General features: G+C 39.5%; 1 protein-coding gene across 1 annotated transcript in view; it reads left to right on the top strand.

Annotated features, from left to right (window-relative positions):
• Positions 1–149: 149 nt before the first annotated feature.
• The window catches only part of HIBADH (3-hydroxyisobutyrate dehydrogenase), an 87,011-nt gene continuing 65,996 nt past the window's right edge, over positions 150–21,164 (top strand). The window contains exons 1-4 of the mRNA XM_075083135.1: positions 150–304; positions 9,108–9,268; positions 13,786–13,895; positions 16,344–16,465. Of these exons, the coding sequence (XP_074939236.1) occupies positions 232–304; positions 9,108–9,268; positions 13,786–13,895; positions 16,344–16,465 (466 nt within the window). The 5' untranslated portion in view covers positions 150–231. The remainder of the gene's footprint in view (positions 305–9,107; positions 9,269–13,785; positions 13,896–16,343; positions 16,466–21,164) is intronic.

The following is a 21,164-nucleotide window of genomic DNA, read 5'->3' as shown; positions in this document are numbered from 1 at the left end:
GGCACGGGCCGACCCCATCTATCACGGGTTGGCGGGCGGGGCCGGCCGGCTGCGGGGGAGGAGGCTTTGCGCTCCCATTGGCTGGGTGCCGCCAGGGAGCGCCTGTGGTTGGCTGCCACAGCTGCCGCTCGCAGCGCGCGGGCGGTGGCGGGCGGCGGCGGGAGGGGAGGCGGTGGCGGCGGCGGGGCGGGTGGCGGCTGGCAGGAGGTCACTCGGCGCGGGGGGCGCAGCATGGCCGCGGCTGTGGTGCTCGGGGGACCTGCGGGCTGGTGGCGCTGGCACCGGCGGGTGCGTGCCGCGATGGGTAAGGAGCTGCCCCTCCCCTCGGCTCGAGCGGCTCTGCTCTAACCGGCGGGCGGCCGTCGCCAGGCGGGGGAAAGGCCGGGCCTTGCCAGCGGCGCGGCCGGGGAACGCTGCCGCCGCCCTGCCCTTGGCGGCCGCGGACCCTCCGTCCCTGGCGGGCCCCGGAGCGGCGGCGCCGTGCAGGACGGCCCGGTGCGGGACCCCCCCAGGGGAACGCGGGGGGGCGGGGGTCAGCGGTGGCCCGGCGCGCTGCCGGCGAGCGGCTCCCGCTGGCGCCGGGTGTGAGGCCGGACCGGAGCGTCGGAGCGGCTTAGCTCAATAAATGTTTCACTCATTTGCTTAAAATAGCATGGCTGGGAATTTCCAGAGCCCGCAAATGCTTCCTGTGGCACCGGTGATACGTTAGCCGTAGCTGTCACCTCGATGGCGGGCAGTTCAACACTCTCAATCATTGTATCTAATCATTTTCCTTAAACTGAAGGTAACACCAGCAGCACTTCCTCCTGTTCCGGCTCCGCACTCACTCACTCACGCATGTGGTTGATTCACGTGCGGTGGAAGGAGCAAACGCCCTTAAATGTCCTGTCAGTGCAAGTACATGAAGAATGCACTTGCAGAACTGGAGCCCAAATCTTTTCTCTTTTCTAACTTGGAGATCATACTGCTGTTTCCAAGTATTCTAGCTGCTGAAGTAGATAATGGAAACTATCGTCTTCAGTAGTCTTTTCAATGACACTTCAGTAGCAGTGTGTTGCTCACGTATGTTACTGTATAGGCTCCAAACACACAAATAGGCAGACTTTTCAAGTAGTGAAGTGAAAGAAATACATTCTTTTATATGGTGTATGATTCTAGAATCTGAACACTTAACAAAGGGTTTCAGGAATTATTTAATTACTTTTAAGTAAGCAGCTTCTTAAAAATTGTAATTCCCCTTTAAACCTCATGTAAACTGATCAGTGAAAATTGTTTGACAATTTTGAAATTAACTTTCAGTGTTATTTTTGCTTGACTGTCTCTTCCACTAACGCATGGTCGTTTTTTTTTTCTAGTTGCAGCTCTGGTGTTGTGCTAAGTAATAGCTCAGGTGCTATTGGTCACATGCTAGTAAAGTTAAATATAGGAGACCTGTTCGTGTATTTAGTAGCTTTTGTAATACCACAGTTGAAAGCAGTAGTAGCTTTCAATGTGTTTTGAACTTTCTGTGTGTAATAGCTGTCAGATATTTCTGTAAGAGCTTTGAAATCTGCTGTCTTGGTCAATATTCCAATGCTCATGTTTAATGTAGAGAAGATGGAAGGGATCTAATTTATTGGTGTGAAAAGCATCCCAAAACACTACACTGGCCCTCAGTGCTGAAAAGTACGGTTTGCCTTTGCCTGAAGACGTGAGTGAGCAACTGTGACTAAGTCTAAGGAGAAATTGTGACTCTCCCAAGAAACTTCCATAGAACAGAATTTCACCCACAGTGTTTAAGCTCTGACTTACTTAGTAGTGACTGTGCTGAAAGCCCTGTTGACTCTGCGAAGTGTTTATGGGATGAAGGTCTAAGCATTAAGCCTTCTTAACTGCTAAGCTCTACTGCTTAGCTATATGTTGAGGTTTCCCCATCTCTAATGCGTTTATTAGGTTTGTTATCCTTTTTTTTAGTTTTGAGTGGTCTAAAAGTTGTCCTTTGAGTAGTGATTTCATCAACTGTCATTCTGAGTGAAACACCATCCTAGTGGAGGAACTCTGCCGGCTCTGAGAGCTGTCCACACCACAGCTTGGTTAGCAAGCAGGCTGTCTTCATTCAGGTATTGAATGCTCCTTAGTTAGTTAGTTGCTCATTGCAGCTGGCGCAGACCATGATGGATTGTTTCTTCTGTATGTTTATACCAGAGACTGTTAAATCATGTAGGAGGAAAATAGCTGAGGGCAGATTTTGGAGGAGCATCTTGGGTATGTGTGTTTGTGTATTAGCAAGTTGGGTAGAGACTGTGTAGTCTTCTGATATGCAGCTGGTAGTCACTGGCAAATGTGCTTCATGGAGAGGGTGTATATGACCTTACTTAAAAATACATTTTTGATGGATGTGGAGAAGTCCTTCCTAGGGACAGCTAGGGAGGATAAAGCAGGGGCTAATGAGGTATCACGGTTGAGAGAGGAAGATTTCCTGGTGAGTGAAGATTCATCAGCTGAGGGAGCTGTTCATCCAAGAAGATGGTACCCTGCTAGAGAATGAAAATGGCCTTACAAATAGTTTTGGATGAGTAGTAGATAGTTAAAGAGTACTTTTGTTGATGCAGGACCTATTTGGACTGTGGAATGATTCCATGCTGTGGTGCAGAGAAGCATTAATTACTAAGCAGGGATTGTGACAGAAAGACCTGCTGCTCTGAAGTCCAGCACATTACTTAATTAAGGGATCAAGTGTACACTTGATATTCTTTTTAGATGAAAAGTACATACTACATGTTTTTGTCTTTAATGTAATAGCAAACATTTAATGAGGTACAGCTACAGATAAGAAAAATGAGGTAAGAGACTCTTAACCGTTACAAGATAGTATGTCTGTTTTTTATCAGCAGACCTTTACTGAGGCAAGGAAAAGCAAGTGGGATGTTTTCAGTGTAAAGCTGGCCAAATGTAGAGTCTTGTAATCTTCTTAAATTATGATTTTGGCAGAGTGTGGTGCTCAAAATCATTGCATAACCTTTCACAGCCCGTGACCCTGGGGCATTTTAAATTCCATTGGCAAACGCTTCTAGGAGCAGAAGGACCTGATTCTACCCATGTACAGCTGGCCTCTCGAACTTCTATGTTTCTCCGTCTCGTTCCCTCCAGGATCTAGTTCAGTAGAATTTTTATGCATTTCTGTAGAGGAGTCTGCACAAAACACAGGAGATCTCTCTGATGCTTTCTTTCAAAGCAGAAAAGAGAAGAGGAATGTTGTCTTCTGTTGTACTTGTACCAGAACTTAAGATGCTAAATCAGTGGCAAAATCCTTCATTTAGTGGCTCAAATTGAATTGTCATCATGTTTGCCACTCCTTGTGAAGTTACTTAATATGCAGTTGTACTTTCTCATGAAGCCCCGAGCAGAACCAGCAGCTTCAGTAGTTGAACTTCCTCTGGGCATCTTCCAATGCTCCTGTGAAATCTCACCTACGGGTTTGGAAAAGAGCTCAAGATTCACTGAATATTAATATGACTTGCAACCACTCTGATTAGGAAATTCATATGGGACAGGAATATGTGGGCTGTTATCCTTTGTGCCAGATCTGTTGGTTTCATTTGACTGTGGAGCTAGGGATTCCATCCCAGGAGCTAGACATTTTGGTGAACAAGGTTCAAAATAGATTTTTATAAAGCCAAAAGGTCATATAGTTGAGATTACAATTTGAGAGTTACTGCTTTCTCAGTCCTGTTCTTGGCCAGTTAGACTGTGCTTTCCTTCAAAGTACAAGCATATTGGACCTTTTCCAGCTCTACTCTGTGGTCCTATCCACCTGTTAGTTCCTTTTTGTTTGAATACAGAGAGATGTCCTCTGCACTGCATTTTATAGTGTCTGTATAGTGAATTCAAGGCACCACTGGAAATTAAATTCCTTCTTGAAACTGTAAGAGTGGTCACTTTGGGAGATAGTGTAAAATGAAATGTAAACATCTGAAATGATCTAAACTTTTAACTGTCATCGTTCAGGTTAAAAAGAAAATTGCTTTCAGTATCCTTACATAGAAGCTTGAAAAGACAAGTTTTAGGTCATTGGCAGGCCAGGTATTCTAAGGACAGGATTGCAATCTCTATTTGTGAGTTTACTTTCTTAATGGATGTATTTTTTATCTTTATATGTGTTTTTTATTTTTATCTCCATTGTTGATAACTGATTCTACTTCATAGACTCTGTAAGCACACATTCCCTCAAGAGAATAATTAAGAATCTTATGGGAAAAGCCCAAATTCTTTGGAGTCAGTGTAGCTGTAACTGGTTTTGCTCACAATTAACTTGATCTATAGATTAACCTATGCTGCTGGTTCCGTTCCCAGTGAAGGAGAATTAGTTGCACATTGTATCAGTGATTATTTTAAAAGTAGCTTCTATTGCTCCTACTTCTGATGTTCTGTCCTCTGTTAGAAGTTGAATGTGGACCGGGCATTTTTCCAGCTATGTGATTGCAGCAGGTTACTGTACATTTTATGGTTGAAGTAAAATGGACTCAATACCACAGGGACAGTTTCTGCAAATGCTTATACAATTGATGGGATTAGTTAAGCATACATATATGTGGTTTGCAGAATATCAGTCCTTAGATGTTTGAATTATACAGTTATTTCAAAACCAAGCCTGTGCCATGTATCAAATGGTAAACAGTGCCTAGATATTCAAGCTGGATATCACTTTCCATGATAGTGCCTGTGGAGTTTCATCTAATATGAAAACGTGAAAAATCATGTCGTCTTAAACATCCTCTCTTTGGCGAATCCCCACTCTCTTAAGTAGTCATTAAAAAATATGCCATAATTCTAAATGCAGTTGTTTCAAATTTAATTGAAATCAGCTCTATTAGGTATGTCTGTGAGCTAATTTCATCAGTCTTTTAAAGCAGTTTTCCTATATTTGTGTATCTGGGGATCTGGAGATTTTTCAAAGCTGTTAATCAAATGATACCATTTTAAAGTGGCCAATTTAACACTGGGCTTTGAGAAGTTAAACCGAATTAAGAAGTCAGAAACTGAGTCAAGAATCAGACTCTTTCTCTAACAGGTCCCAAATCCTATGGATATGAATATGTTCTAGTTAGCACAGAACAGGAAATGGTCCCTGATTCATTAACTAAGACAAGAGAAAATTAACAGAGACAGACAAAAGGGGAAGTAATAGAATACAGTGACACAAAATGAACAATACTGATCAGCATGTTGCCTAGTATTCCAGCCTAACCGTTGCTATGTCTTATGGGGATATTACGAAATAAAGGCTTTTAAAGAAGGCCTTATAGTAGAAGAATGGGTTAGTTTCATGGATAAATTACACTGTGAAGAGCTGCCTTAGAGAAGTAAAAGAAATGCCTGTTGGTGATAGGCCTGTCATTGCCGTCCAATTACCAATTGATGTCATAATAGTAAAATGTGAGGATAGTCATGAAAAGTCGTCAAAGCAAAGCAGTCTTATGTGATGTGGTCGAGAAGAGTAAGGCAGGATGCAGAGAAGAAGTGACAGAAATTAACATGGGCAAAATGTCCTTCTCAATTCCCAATATTTCCATGAAGATCAAGGCAGGAATATGTCTGTTGAGGCAGGTGGCTAGGTTCTGAAGTGGCTGAGATCTCAGGTATGAAGGAGGAATCAGTGAGATTTAAGTAGATCATAGGTGGGTCTTTCAGGCTGTGGGTATGAGTGACAGGCATCACTGCTGGTGTCAGCACTGAGACAGAAAAAAGGTATTAAGAAAGTTTTCAGAAGATGATTAAGAGATTTCTTGGTGTTTAGTTTGAGGTGCTGGTTAGATGTCCACGAGACGGTGTGAGAAAAGAAGAGATCAAGATAGAAGTGAAGAGTCTACAAGAACGAGCCTAGACATGGTAGCCAGATTTATGCTTCTGAGGAGGCTACTTGGAGTTCACAGAAACAAAGAAAACTGAGTTTTGGATGCAGACCTAACTTTAAAGCTAGATCAGGTTGCTCAGGGTGCTCCAAGGTTGGAGGTTCCACCACTTCTCTATGTAGCCTGTTCCAGTGCAGAACCTTTCTCCTCATCAGGGATGCTTTTCTTATTTCCAGCCAGAATTCCCCTTCCTGTAGCTTTTGGCCATTGCCCCATGTCCTACTGTTGTGCACCTCTGTGAAGAATCTGGCTTCATTTGCTCTGTAACTCTTCTTCCCTCCCACTCTGTAGGTAGTGGAAGACTGCAGTTAGCCTTTGCTTCTCCAGGCTAAGCAAAGACAGTTCCCATAGCCTCTGCTCATATGCCATATTCTCCAGCTCCTCAGTCACCTTAATCGGTGTGTGCTGGGCTGCCTGCAGTTTGACTACATCTCGTGTATTCACAGAATCACAGGTTGGAAGGGACCTCAGGGATCATCTAGTCCAACCTTTCTAGGAAGAGCGCAGTCTAGATGGCCCAGCACCCTGTCCAGCCAACTCTTAAAGGTGTCCAATGTGGCCAAGTCAACCACTTCCCTGGGGAGACTATTCCAATGGTTGACTGTCCCCAGTGTGAAAAATTTCCCTCTGGTGTCCAATCGGAATCTCCCCAGGAGCAACTTGTATCCATTCCCCCTTGTCCTCTCCATGTGACTCACGTAAAAAGGGAGTCTCCATCTTCTTTGTAACTACCCCTTAAGTACTGGTACATGGTGATGAGACCCCCTCTGAGCCTCCTTTTCTCAAGGCTGAACAAACCCAGTTCTCTCAGCCTCTCTCTGCCTCATATGGCAGGCTTCCCAGTCCTCTGATCATCTTGGTGGCCCTTCTCTGGACCCCTTCCAGCCTGTCCACATCCTTTTTGTACAGCGGGGACCAGAACTGTACACAGTACTCCAGGTGTGGCCTGACAAGCGCTGAGTAGAGTGGGATAATGACTTCTTTCTCTCTGCTGGCGATGCCCTTTTTGTGCTGCATAGAGTAGAATCACCAATTTCTTTGCCTTGATGGCTATGCTCTTGCTAAAGTAGGACAGTATGTAATTAATCTTTCGCTACAAAGATGTACTACTGACTCATGCTCAGCTTGGTGTCTATGGGAATCCACAGGTCCTTTCCTGCAGAGCTGCAGCCTGTCTAGCCAGTCCTCAGCCTGCAATGATATCTGCTGTACAGGACATTGTGTTTGTCTTTGTTGAACTTCTTGAGGCTCATTTCTCCAGTCTTTCTGAATTGTAACCCTGCCCTGCAGTTTTTCAGCTATTCCCCCCAGTTTGGTGTCATACGTGATCTTGCTGCAGGTGTTTATGTCCCGTCATCACAGTCACTGATGAAATTTTTAAGCAGCAGCAGCCCCAGTATTGACCCATGAGGAGCATCATTCATAACTGCTGTTGCTAGTCTTTGAACCGCTGACCACTGTTCTTTAAGCTCAACAGCCCAGACAACATTTCTTCCATCAGGCAGTCTTGCAGTCCAGTCCAGTGCATACTTTCCCTGTTTGGCTACCAGGATACTAAAGGAAGCTGTTTTGAAAGCTTTATTGAAGCCAAGGTAAATAAGACCTACTAGTATTAAAGATGCTGAAAACCAGGACTTGAACCTCCACAGGAAGCTGGAAGCTTCAGGCTAGTGAAAGGAGTAGCTTTAGATTAGTGTAAGTGATGTACTGGGGAAGACTGACTCATAGAAACTATAACAAAAGACTCCAAGGTGATTACTATGGCTGATGATGGTGTTTTAGGCTCTTTCTTAATTTGTTCCCTAGATTTGACATCTAGCACTTCTTAAAAAAACAATGTGCTCTTTTCCTGACTTATCTCAGTTTGCACTAAGTCTTTCCCCAGTGCAGTTTTCTGTTAAATTGTGCTACTTCTCTAGCTATGTAATTGCTGCAGGCATCTGTGGAAACTGTCTCAGACCAAAGATCTCTCAACGAACCTGATTTATTAAATGTGGCACTTCCAAAATAGTGCTGCAGATGAAAGAGCATGACCATTGCTGGCTAAGAAGGAGCTTAAAGTCAGAAAGACTTTAAGATGATTAATCAAGTGTTATTGGCCTAGAGAGGATTCTTTATAAGCATTGAGACCGCTTAGAGTCTAGATGCAGCTTAGGCACATTTTCTGTATGTGCACTTCAGAGTTACAGTAGTTCCGTAGTTAGCCTTGTTTCTGGCTGCTTACTTGCCGCATGCCATAGTGTTTATTCTGCATAACTTTTTCCTTTGCTGTAAAGGAGAAATTATTTTATGTAATCAGCAAAGAAATCTCGGCACTGCCAAATTCTGCTGCCTTTGGATTAGGAGTGTTTAGAGTGATGAGACAGTGATTGCAGTAGATGGATGCCTGCAACACTGCTTATAATACAGCATTTGATACTCGCTAACTACTTGTAAAAAGTAACTGACTGAAACTGTAGTGTTTTCTGTAGATTGTAGATCTTGCTTTATAGTTCTGTCTTGGTAGTACAGCAGATAGAATACAGTGGTTATTCCTGTAAAGACTTCATAGTTTTGCATTTATAATCTTAGCATGTTCTAGTTTTCAGTATTTGCTTTTAAACTATAGTGCAAGTGATTACACGACTTGAAGAATTGGCAATGATTTATTACTTTACTTTTAGGTTAGTGGTTTGTATCTGGGTGCAGGATCAGCAGAGTCCAGTTATTATCTGTGAGGGGCTGCATGAAATACAGTGGCAGCCTCAGTCCATTTTGAGAGAACAGGTGCTAAATTCCAGGGCTGCAACCGAAGTTGCAAATAAGGAGTCTGTAAAATATAGAGAAAATTTTATTTTGTATTTCCAGTTTAGTATTTAGGTACATAACAAAACAGAGACAAGCCTGCATATTTTAAGTCTGTGAGCTCCTCCCAGACTGAAACTCAGACCTCATCTTTCAGAGATGTTTCTCAAGTTTGATGACTATACTTTTTGAAACACTCACATTTCCCTAATTAAAATAATTTGCTTTGTAAAAAATAATTCAGGGATGGTATTAGTGGCCCAATGTGAGCTAGAACCTGCAGTTTCAATTAATGTGGAGTAAGTATCACATTTCTGCCCTTTCAAACTTCATCTAAATCAGTGCAAACAGATTACATGCTAGCTTTTGTTATATCATTGTTACACATTACTCTAAAATACAAATGTATTTTTATTTATTGTTTGAAATCAGTGTGTTCTAGGGCAATGGCTTCCAAAACCCCAGTTGGATTCATTGGGCTGGGTAACATGGGAAATCCAATGGCAAAAAACCTGTTAAAACACGGATATCCAGTTATTGCATATGATGTGTTCCCAGAAGCTTGCAAAGAATTTCAAGACTTGGGTGCTCAGGTATAGTAAGAAACTTTCTTTATTCCAAAAATAACTGTATGTATTGAATGGTTCTTGCATGCAATATTTTTATAGTCTGTTTTCTTCTTGGTTAAGATCACAAGTGGAAGTAAAACAGCTTAGTGAGCACAATCTGAATCTGGGAGGTTTTGCTTGGAGCGAAGTCATGATTCTGCCCTAAGATATTTTCATGCTGTTAGCCAGAATTGCTACTTTGTTGGACTTCTCTAGCTGTTTTTTTTCCCTTTTTATGAGAGTAGGTCGATGGGCTGTTCTATCACCTCCTTCTTTCTCCTGCTTCCTCCTCCCCCAGGTCTAGATGGCCAGTGGGCTGCTTTTCATCTGGTCCCTACTTTGACCTTTTCAGGTTGGATGACCCTAGTTAAAAATTCCTGCTGGCATAGCTGTAAGGGTTATAGGGACATATGAGCTTTCCTGCTGCTTCAAGGTGCAGTCCTTGGGGGCAGGGGAAAAATCTAATTATTTAAGTGCTTATTCTCTTGGAGGTGGGGAACATTACGGTGAGAGAAGAGGAAGGAATGAAAAGGAAAAAATGAGGGAAGGAAATTGATCACATTAAGGAGGTTTACCTTCCTGCCCTGTACCCTGCAAAATCTTGGCCCCGTTCCAGTCAGTGCTATTGGTTTTGTTGATCTGTTAATACACCCAGAAACCAGTTCAGTCTCTCAGGTGGTTGAGACTGTCTTTTCTAAGTGTCTGAAACATATTTGAATGTTTTTGACATACTTGAAAGCTACAGTAGTTTAGATAGTTTTAATTGGGTGGATAGGTGCATAAAACACTGAAACAAACTAATATAGTCAAGTAAGGAGAAACCAATGCAAAAATAATACTCCATTGTGTCAGTGTATAGGATAGGATGAAATTCTCCAGCAGTGGCAAGGAAATTGTAGGTAGATCTAGATAGAGGAGTTGTATGACTTGAAGGTCTAAACTGTTGGAGCTAACTGCAGCTGTTTTAAATAATGAGGTGATGTCAGGATTCCCAAAAGATAAAATGATCAGGTGCACCTGTTGATAATTAATTGCAGCTCCTCCTGAATAATTACAGAATCTTGGCCTCAAGTGGGAAAGTAAGCTTTTGAGCTTGTTTCCCTAGCTACTGTTTTTATTTGGTTAAAGCATCTGAGCCCCTCAGGCGTGAACCAGACCTGTCTTGAGTAAGAGGCTGGGCAAATGGAAAGGAGGTGTGTTTTGAACAATTGGTTATATTTTTAATTCATGTTCTGCAGTGGGATCTCTTTGGTATCGCTTATTGCCGTAGTAATAGAATCCTTTGGTATCCACTGCAAGTCTTAATGTGTGATATTCAAGATGAACAGAAATGCTTCTAAAAGTAACACCAAAGCTATGTTTTAAGATTGTAAATCAGTAAGAGAATACATGCATAGGCTTAAATAAAAATAAAACACCCTTAAAGAAAATATGTGAACATAACTTACTCTTCTTGATCTACAGGTGTAAATCCTACCCCAACATTTTTTTCAGGACTTGGAAACTTGTGGGTCCAGGGGGCCTTGTAGAAACTACTATAGAAGGAACATTGGGCTCCAAGGGCTGCTTTCTTTTTGGTCTGGCTGGTAGGCTAAAACCATCAGGAGTCTTACAGAGGTGAAAAGGTGCCTCCCAAGAGACAGTAAATATTGTCAAATGTCCATTGTTTGAAGTCAGTGCTACTACTAAGGTATATGGAGGATGAGGGATGTTTGATCATAAGTCTGAATATTCTGTGACTCCACTTTCTTTACCCTCTGAAGTAAAAAGCCAGGAGGTAGTGTATGTCGGGAAGCAGCCACCTGCCTGCTGAGGGTGAATAGTAAGGGGTAAATTGTGGGAGCAGGAGCATGTAGAACCCCTTGGGGTGAAACTTGGAGAAAGTTGCAAGGCTACAAACAAGGGAGAATACTGAACAGTGCTGTGAGCAAGTAGGTGGCCTCCACACTCTATTGTCTCTTTCCTCTTCCTCATAGTTATCGCTTTCTCACACAGCAGAGTGCATATATGTCGCACAGTTTCTTTGCTTCAGTTTACATATCTCTGAATCCTTTTTCAAATTTGGAAGTTTGAGAGTGTTACTGAAGTCAGCTGATGCATAAAACAGCATAAAAATAGGGCTTTCTTCAGTGTATTCAGTGAGACTGGCATTTCAGGCAAGCAGAATTATTAATTGACTTATTGTAAATATAAAGAAAAAAATAGGGAAGCATTTTGGAACAAATATAAGCAGATGTGCTTATTGACGGGCATAAATAATGACCAGTATGAAGAGAAGCCTTCACTGTCCAGTTGCGTACTGCAAAAATTTGCTTGAACTGGCAAGTATCAGAACACTTACAGAACTTGCTGGGCTGCTACTCTGAGCCAGTATGGTCTATGTTAGTAATCAGCAATTAGAATTTGGTATGGTTTTTAAACGCGCATATTCTTAATAATTTCAAATGTTTCATGTTTCTTAATAGCTTTCAAATCATTCAACTTTATTTCTGAGACAGGAAATCCCAAATAATAAAAAAAGTTTTGTATGCTGCTGGTTGAACCAGGTAGGTAGGTTTCCTCCAGGATTATTAATTATATTTGTTACAGTACCAAAAAGCCAAGAATGACAATTCCCACTTTAAGTCCCACTTTTTTTGTTACTTACTTCCTCTGTCCTCCTCTAATAATACACATTGGGACCGAACTGAACAAGAGATACTCAGAATTAAAGACAAAGGTGTCATACTCCTACATAAAGAGCTAGGCTCTCTGGTCTCCAGGGAAGCAAGTCATAAAATTAACTAATCAGGTATAGAAGCTTTTCTGCTTATAATTGCCTCATTTATTCCTCCTAACCTTTGTTCTTTGGACTAGAGTATGTTTCCTTTTATAATGGTGCGTTATACCAGATGTTTTGTGTAGTATTAACTTATTCTTTCAAAACAAAAATTGCATGTTTCCAAGTCCCATCTATGTCAGTTCCTCTACTTTTTTTTTCTTGAGAGCTTTGCTCAGTGGATATATACAGTCTTCCCTTATTTTACTTATTTTACTATAAGTAAAACAGAAATCAAGACGTTTATCTGTGCCCCAGAAATCCTTCAAGGTATTATTCAGCATTTCTTAAAAATGTGTATATACCTTCCTTTCTTTGATGCTGAGACCTTATAAAAGTAGTGTATATAAAAAGATATTTACAGAAGTGCCTTTAGTATCAAAACTAACAAAAATTATAAAAAATACCTGTAGTTAAAAATAGATAAGGAATGGTGAAACAAGGTCATCAATTTGCTGATTTGTCAATATTATGGAAAGGAATCAATTTTTGAGGAGCCTGTTAAACTGCCATTTTTTAACCCTAAAGCCATGCAATATGGAAATTCTAATTTATTCACACTGACTTATAACTGCATATAAAATTTTGCTTAAGACATTTCTTAAAGTTTAAAAATCCAAGGCATATAATATGTCCAGCAGAATAGATCATTGTAATATTAAGGTTCCTCTTTATCATACAGCCACAATAAGTGCGGGAAAAAAATACTACACACCCTGTCCACAAACTAAATCTACTTTCTCCTCATCTTGCTTCCTGCTTGTTCCAAGTTCCAAGCTAATTCCTTCCAGTAAAACTACCTGAATGAGTGAAATCAGATTTGGTCCTTGTGGGCTGAAGGTTTTTTTTGTTTCTGTTTTCCCTGATCTATGAATGTATTAACAATGCATTTTTAAAAGACATTAATTACTTAAAACTAGTGTTGGACAAAAATATTAATGGCAAATGCCTTCTGTGTAAAACTTTGTGTTCTTTGAGTTCATTGGCAAAACTCAGTACTCCAGCTGTCAGTATTTCACTTGCTGTGTACATATCTTAAATACCATACTGCTTGCCTCTGAGAATGAGCTGGGGAAGGTAAGTTAGGTATGTTTATTTATCAACAAATAGCTAAGAATATACTCTGACACTTATTCAGACATTTTGGTGAAGCAGCTTGAGCTGCTAATTTTCTTTTTTTTAAAAAATGTCAGCCATAATATTGTGAGAATTATCAGTTAGTTTATCTGATTTTTTTAAGGGGAGGCTCAGAGGTGCATTAAGGCTTTTTTTTCTTTTTTCCTCTCTTCCAGTCCTGTCTATTAGCCAAGGAAAAAAGTGATATTTTTGTCATTCTTAGTGTTGTGCCTCCTTAGAAACATTGTAGAGCGGTAATTTTTATAGATGCATGGTTTATAATGAATTGAAGATTCATGAATGAGTTGGTGGGATGCAAGCATCCCCATGGATTGATATTCTGGAGGAACTTCTGTGACATTACATCCTTTTTGATTTTTTTTTCCTGTTGCTGGATCCAATTAATTGATATTTCCATTAGGAGGGCAGAGTTTGGCTCGAGCTCTAATTTTTTACCTAGCTTAGTTGTGACTGGTGACCTGCAAATAATAAAAGCAAACTCAGCAAACATGTTTGGCATTTCTTTTTCAGGAAATGTAAGCTTTTTTTTTTTTTTTTTTTTTTTAAGGTAACAGATTCCTCAGCAGATGTAGCAGAAAGAGCAGACAGAATTATTACCATGCTGCCTTCTAATTCCAATGCGATAGAAGTTTACACAGGAGCAAACGGAATTCTAAAGTAAGAATTTGCTGTAGTCTGGAGAATTCCCACTCCTAATCAAGGCTGTGTTTGTCCAATGATCGCTGTCGCTGTAACTCTTGCTGTGCCTTCAGGGCACTTAACCTGATGTTTTCTTCTGTTTTGTCACTATTGATATTTCTAACTACATGAGTTCTCTTAAGCTGTGCTTGCTTTTGAATGGCTTTTGGCAAAAGTCTTAATTTTAATTTCAGTAGAATAATAATTTATGTGAATTTGAGACAACTACTATCTACCTTCTCAGCTGCATGTTTCTTGTACTGTAATGTAATATACTACAGACGAGTATAACTAGAATATTTGCTGGCAGCAATTATTAGCTCAGATACTTTTTTCTTTAACTTGGAATCCTATAACTGGAATGTTCTGAAGAGATGCCATTGTGTCTCATAATATTAAAGTGCATTAGCACAGAATAGCTGACAAGGCTTTATTGATTTCTACACTTATTATCTGTTCATTGCATAAGAAAACACCTAAAGAGTCTATTCAATCTGAAACATTGTTTTTTAACTTCTGCGGAGGGATTTCCACTGAGCCTAAAATCCATAGTTTGCAGACTTCTAATACTCGGACTTTTTGGACTTGGCAAATTAAAAAATAAATAGTATTTAAAAGGCTCTTTGGGCCACATGTATGCGGTTCCTAGCAGTCTGACTAAGGCTACCGAGGATCATGTAGGATCTTACTGCTATCCAGGTTAATAATGCAATGGAAGAAACGTACAGGAGACAAAAGTACAGTAGATTGTCTAAGACTGTTGATAGCTTTTTTAGGTATTGATTGTAGGCAATATTAAGGTACAGTGATTAGAAAATTAAATAGAGGAGAAGGATTTTCTGTTCTTCTTCCAATTTAGAAAGTCATTGTTACTCCCTTCCCTTACTGTCCATAGTTTAGTTCCCCACAAAGCAGGACTGAGCAGATCTAAGTAACCATAGCTTAGACCCTTCAGGGAAGAAGGGTAATTTGATCAGTCCTACAAACCTGGGCAAACGGCTGTGGAGAATTGTATCCAGGATAGCAGTGCTTTGAAGACCGATTGGCAGTACTTGCTGATATAATACAGCCAGTTGATCTTTTGAGTACCTAGATGTGGAAAATACTGTGGGAAACAGAGGATGTGGAAAGCAATCCTGTGCTGCTGCAGGTTCTGAGCCTCTGTGTTCAAAAGAAGTGTAATTTGACAGTAGTGGTTAATTGTTGCTCTGAGTGACGGCGGTCCTTGGTGACTGGTTGGACTTGGATAATTTTCTGGAGCTTTTTAAGCTTTACTGAAGAAAAAAATTGATGTTCTGGAATTTTTAAGGGTTAGCTTAGTCATCTCACTATGTTACCAAGGAGCCTGTGCCACTGCTCCCGTTCCAAAGGTAAGGGGAGATGACATAGTACCGTATCTGCCATGCTGGTTCTCATCTGCAAACTAACGTTAGCAGCTCATTCCTTCGGTGTAAAAGGACACATTCTGTTTATGTGGCACTATTTGAGTCTGGAGCTAGAGTGGAGCCTCCACTATACAATATATATTGAGAGACTATTTCCAGCTATCTAGGTAATTCGATTGAGCAAAATTTGCTATACTGCCAACACCATGCAAGGTGCAGGAATGCTCTTCACCTGTCACGTGTAGCTTTAAATTACTCACCTTTTTATGACTGAAACTTACATTTGATTTTGTGTTTTTTGCTGGTCCAGTGGGCATTAAATCACGGTGCAATTGAAATGAAAGAGGGATAAAAATATAAGTGAGGTTTTTTTGTTGAGGGCATTAAAAAATTTACTTCCATTTCATTTTTTTGAACACATATACAACTGTTTGTGTTCTAAAGTTCGGGATACAATTCTTCTACCTAAATTGACTAGCTATCATTTGGAAAACTTAACATTTTTCTCCATACTTCACTTTAAATCTTCAGTGGGTTTTTATGGTGTTAGTAATGATCCTTATGTAGAATAAATTGTAGCAGTGATTAAAAATGCAATAAAGCTATTCTGATAAGGACTTAGATATTGTGTATAGATATACATAGAAAGAAAATTCTAGTGTTATATATGAAATTTTAGGCCATAGCAGCATAGCTTAGAATGCATCTTAGATGATCTGTATATGATATACTGCTCAAGCTTGCATGATGGCAGGTTTTCGTAGTGTACCCTTTGTGTGTAATTTTTTTATAATAGCGTTTAGGAAGAACATAATTTTTTTGTGTTCAGGTTTTATTGTGTTTTGAGTCATTCAAAGCTGTGTAGTAAACATACTCAGGAGTATACATACTGAGCAGATTTTGCTCAATAGAGTTTAAAACTTTGTGTTTATTAGTGTACCAAAAAGTGTCTATACATTTCCCATGCTGAGGAGAGACAGTGCCATGGTAATAGTTTCGGATGTCTTGTGCAAAAATACTTAATAATTAATCTTTATTTTAGGAAAGTAAAGAAAGGCTCATTGCTAATAGATTCGAGTACTATAGACCCTGCAGTTTCAAAAGAATTAGCCAAAGCAGTTGAAAAAATGGGAGCTGTTTTCATGGATGCCCCAGTTTCTGGAGGTAAGTCTTCATTAACAGTTTACCTCATACTGGACACGTCTCTTTGTTTGCAATCTCAGCCACCAATTTGTACCCTTGTTGGTACATCTTGTTTTTCTTTGCTACATGTACAGTATTGTTTTTTTTGTTCCATTACCTTAAAGAAATGTATGCTATTTTAGGAATATTTTTAGAGGATACGAATATGCTTTTGTATTAGACCTGAAGAAACTGAGCTTTCCTGTGATATAGTACAGTGGTCCTTTTAATTTAACTTCTTTCAGAAAGTTATATTTATATGTAGGTGATCACATCTTTTCAGTCTCCATCCATTTCTTTCTGTTAGGGAAAGACTCTTTGGTTACCATTAAGCAGTTCTGCTACTTCTTCGTTAATTAAAAAGGAGAGAAGGAAGAGGGGAAGAAAGGATTTAATTGTCAAGAAAAAACAGAGCTTTCCTCTGGTTTTATAGTAGTTGAAGGAGTGAGTGGTATTTGTCTGTTCTTGAAGTTGCTAACTATTGGTCTCCTGAGTATTTAATCTCTTGTAAGAAATAATATAGAGTAGGGAAGCCTTTCATTTTGTGGACAGAGGAGAGCAGAAAGATAAAATTAAGGTTTTTAAAAAAAAACCATAGCTGATTGTTACTATCACTGGATTCTTCTCTAAAACCCCTAGGATTGGAAGATGAGGAAACCCCATTTTTTACAATCCACACTCTAAAAATCAATGTAAGTGGCATCATGAGAATTCTTTATTTTCCTGTCTTTAATGAGGTAGTTCAGAGACTTATACCTGAAAGAGAATAAAAATGCAAAGGGTAGAAGAGAATTTTGCCTTACAGTTTGTCAAAGGTATCATACCTTTCAGAAAGAGCATAGCCTGAATTTCAGATCATGAAGATGAGCATGGGTGAGGAGCAAAAACTAACCATCTTTTTAATTTTCAACTGAAAACTAAGGCAGGATTTGGCTACACACTAGATGCCAAAAATTTCATCCAAATTCTAATGTGGACAGAAAGTAGGAAGACCCGGGTATTGAAGAATATAATGGGGAAGACAAGATTCTTACTTCCCAGCCAAAATATTAGTCCTTGTTTTATAAAGCTAGATAACTTGTCAGCCTGGAAATAAAAACCACAGAACAAAGTATATTGTGGATGGATTATATATCTATCTGATCATTTTCTAAACACAGCATGGCCTTCTACTTATCGGTTGGGCAATTCTGACATATTTTATGTGGTCCTCTTCAATCCTTTTCCCCCCTAAGTATGTTGTTTACCTGAGGGAGTTATTTCCCTTTTGGAAACATCTGTAATTTGTTTTTACCCATGAGTTTTTGTTTTAAGGCTGACTATGCTGTAACTACAAAGAAAGAAAGGAAGAAAAGTTTGATTCCAAAACAACCCTAGCTGTTTTGGGTGTTTTGTTCTGTGAGAAAATGGTAATGCCGAGACTGGGTTAATATAATAAGATATAGGTGACTAGTCTGAATACAAATGGCTTTTTTTGGTGTTAGTGGTTTATCTGAATAAAAATGATTTGGTGTTTAGCATCAGTTACAGATTGAGTGATATTCTGAAGGAGGGGGAGAGAACTGATACTTAGCTTTCTAGAATATAATATGTTTCTGAATACCAAGGAGCGCTCTGTACAAATCATGTTTAAAGTGGGCAATTGCTAGAAATGTGGAGAAGTATGTTAGAGAAAGCTTTAATGTTATGCTTTGTTCTTTCCATCTTTCAAGACCTAAAACATCAAGTCTTTGGGGTATTTTTTTACGTCCTGACTGCATTGTTGGCCTTTAGACAAAACACTAAATGGAGAAGTATGCTGAGCTCTCTAGAAATTGGCAGGCATTAATCTGTTGCTGTGCAATGCAATGGACTTGGCAGGAGTGTGAGGGAGGGTGTTTGTGGGACGCAGTGAGGAGGAAGAGAAAACAGCATGCCTGAACTGTTGTCTTTAGACCTGTCTGTTTACTAGCTGTTATTGGCAGACAGTTCCACTTGTTTTTAGATATTTGGGTGTTGCCTGATGGACGTTAAGGTTCATCTGCACTGTGAACAAGTTATTTTACAAACTAAATAATATTTTGAAAAATGCTTGGTCTATAAACCTTATGGAGAAGTAGTGATGATTTTAATCCTGTCTTGACATTGCGAATGAAGTATCTCAAGGACTAGCATTAGTGCCATATTTTAGTGGCTTGTTTGCAGCCTTACCACTGAGAGATTCATTCCCTTGATCTTTTTCAGATGGGCCTGTGCGCCAATGTAGCAGTGCTGTCTTCTTCATATGATTGGCCTACAGCATTTACTTGCAGCTTACAGTCAGGACCCATTAAGTAGAAGTTGATGCACAAAGTTACTATAGTGTTATTTTGTATTAACTGATTTTGGAAAATACTTCTCATCCCTGTAGCTGCATGCGGATTATGCTTCTAATGCTGTCTAGAGATAGCAATCGCTTTACCCTGGGATTAGGATCTCTTGCAGGTCCACATGAGAAAGTTGTGTCACAGTTCCTAGTGCTGCCCTGAATTGTGAGCTTTGTGAGCATATGACAAATAAGGAAACATCTTCAAAATCATGTTGGTTTTTTTTTTTTAATTCTAGAGGAGTAAATTTACTTCTGCAAAGATTAGATTCCGCATCTTTGTATGTATATAAGGCTTTTAAAGCACACGTTATCACAGAAGCACATTCAAAACTGACTTCTATTGGCACTGAAGACACTACTGGCTGAGTAAGGGTTCTAAATTTAGCCTTTAAGAATTGTGGTGAGTTTGTCCTCCCACTGATTTCAGTGAAAGTATGATACAGATTCTCAGCTTGCAGTCCAAGGCAAACTTTACTAGTAGTTTCACTGATGTTGCTGTAGCATTTCTGTCTTTTTAATTCAGTGTACAAAATATGCATTGTCTGAAGTACAGTGGGTGAAATGCGTTTGTTTTTTTTTATTTTTAATGTGATGCTTTCTTCATTGTGAGCATTGTTAGTGTTCAGATATTACCATTTCAACTTTTTTCCATTCCATTGACTCTTGAAATTATATCAGCGCCTCTTCTGGTTAAAATATGTTGTACTGCATTCTGCTGGAACTTCACAAAAAGATGTGGCAGCTTGATTTGTTTTTCTGGTTTTGGAGTTACAGATAAACTGTTTTCAATTCTGTTATAAGTATGGTTCTTTAGATCCAATAATGAAACTTCAGTAGATCTTTCCCCTCACTGTCTACTTCAGCCAAGATAGTTGTCAATAAAAATGTCAGACTCCTAATCGTTAATAAGAGCCATCATGTAGAGTACTGTAGTTGTGCTGAAATGGTAATAAACAGTAAATAAAACATTTTTTTTTTGTAGGAATCATGGGCTGGAGCTGGTTAGAAAAGGTTGGAGTTTCTATTCCAGCTGTCATGTCAAACTGTTTCATCTTATAGTACCGCTTCCATAAGTTCCAGATAACTGTGAAGTGATGGAAAGAATATTAGTATTAACGATGACAAATTGAGGCTTCAACTCTCCAGTAATGGAGTAAAATGTGAGTCCTCAAATTGTAAATCGCAGACTTATTCCCTGTATGGCCAAATCTGTACTTAACGTGGAGCAAAGAAAAATAATGTTCAGAAATACTGTGAATATCTTTTCTTTGATTTCCTTTCAGAGAGCAATATATTTCACGGCTCCAGCTTTAAAAAAAAAAGACACCTTCTCAAAACTGGAGAAGTGAGTGTGTTTCAATGGCATGATCAGACTGATAGAAGAGATTAAATAGGCCAAAAAGAATAATTGGTGAACGTGTTTCTCTTACTTGAACATTGAAGGTTTAGTACAGTGTCTTTTCTGAGCGAAGCAGATGGGAGCACCTTGCAGAAGAGTTAAGACTATATCAGTGCACATTAATGCTTGCAAAGATGATTTGGAAAATAATTTAAGGCCAGACTAAATAATAAAGAGTTGTTCAAATGTTGCATCTCTTAGCTTTATGTTCTTTTGTAATAAGAAAGCATCATGAATATGTTTGCCAGAATAATGCTGGTTAATGGACCTGTCTTCTGCTGGAGAGCCTTCACAGGGCTACTTTTTAACTGGCTTTCCTAGTTTGTATCTGCTTTGTTTCTTTAGCTTTGTACAGTTTTAGAGAAATGCAATTTTATGACCTTATGGGAGTGGAAGAGTTGGTTGGTTGATTCAACATTTCTAACTTGAGACATTATGTAATTTTTTAAGAAACAGAAGACATGGAATAAGGAATCTCCTGTATTCAGTAGTATAGAGATTTTGTTTGGTTTTGGCTTTTTGGCCGGCTAGTACAGTGATTGGAATATCTGTTAGGATCCTTGAAACACTGACAAGATAAAGCAGGCTCATGAGTTTAGAGCTAATAATTCTGACCTGTCCTTCTCAAGGACAGGTGTTCTTGTTGGTGAGGAAAAGATCTAAAGGCATAACAATATTTGATCCATTGTTATTTCTGATTTATGCCTGTATGCTTTATTTTTAAAGCCTGAATGCGTGTACTCAGAATGGCCACAATGTTCTCCATGCTCCTGGTATCAAGCATTGTATTTTCACCTCACTTCTGCTCTTCCTCAGTTGCTCCATGTCTTGCCTAATCTTTTCTTTCCTGATATGTTTCTTAATTTCTCTGTTTACACTTTTGCTGAATGGATCTGATCATATTAAATTTTTGCAGTTTGTATCTAGAGATGGTA

Source organism: Phalacrocorax aristotelis, chromosome 2 (assembly GCF_949628215.1).
Source record: "Phalacrocorax aristotelis chromosome 2, bGulAri2.1, whole genome shotgun sequence".
Classification (NCBI taxonomy): domain Eukaryota; kingdom Metazoa; phylum Chordata; class Aves; order Suliformes; family Phalacrocoracidae; genus Phalacrocorax; species Phalacrocorax aristotelis.
Note: the sequence above shows the minus strand (reverse complement) of the source record. Positions and strands in the feature narration are given on the sequence as shown.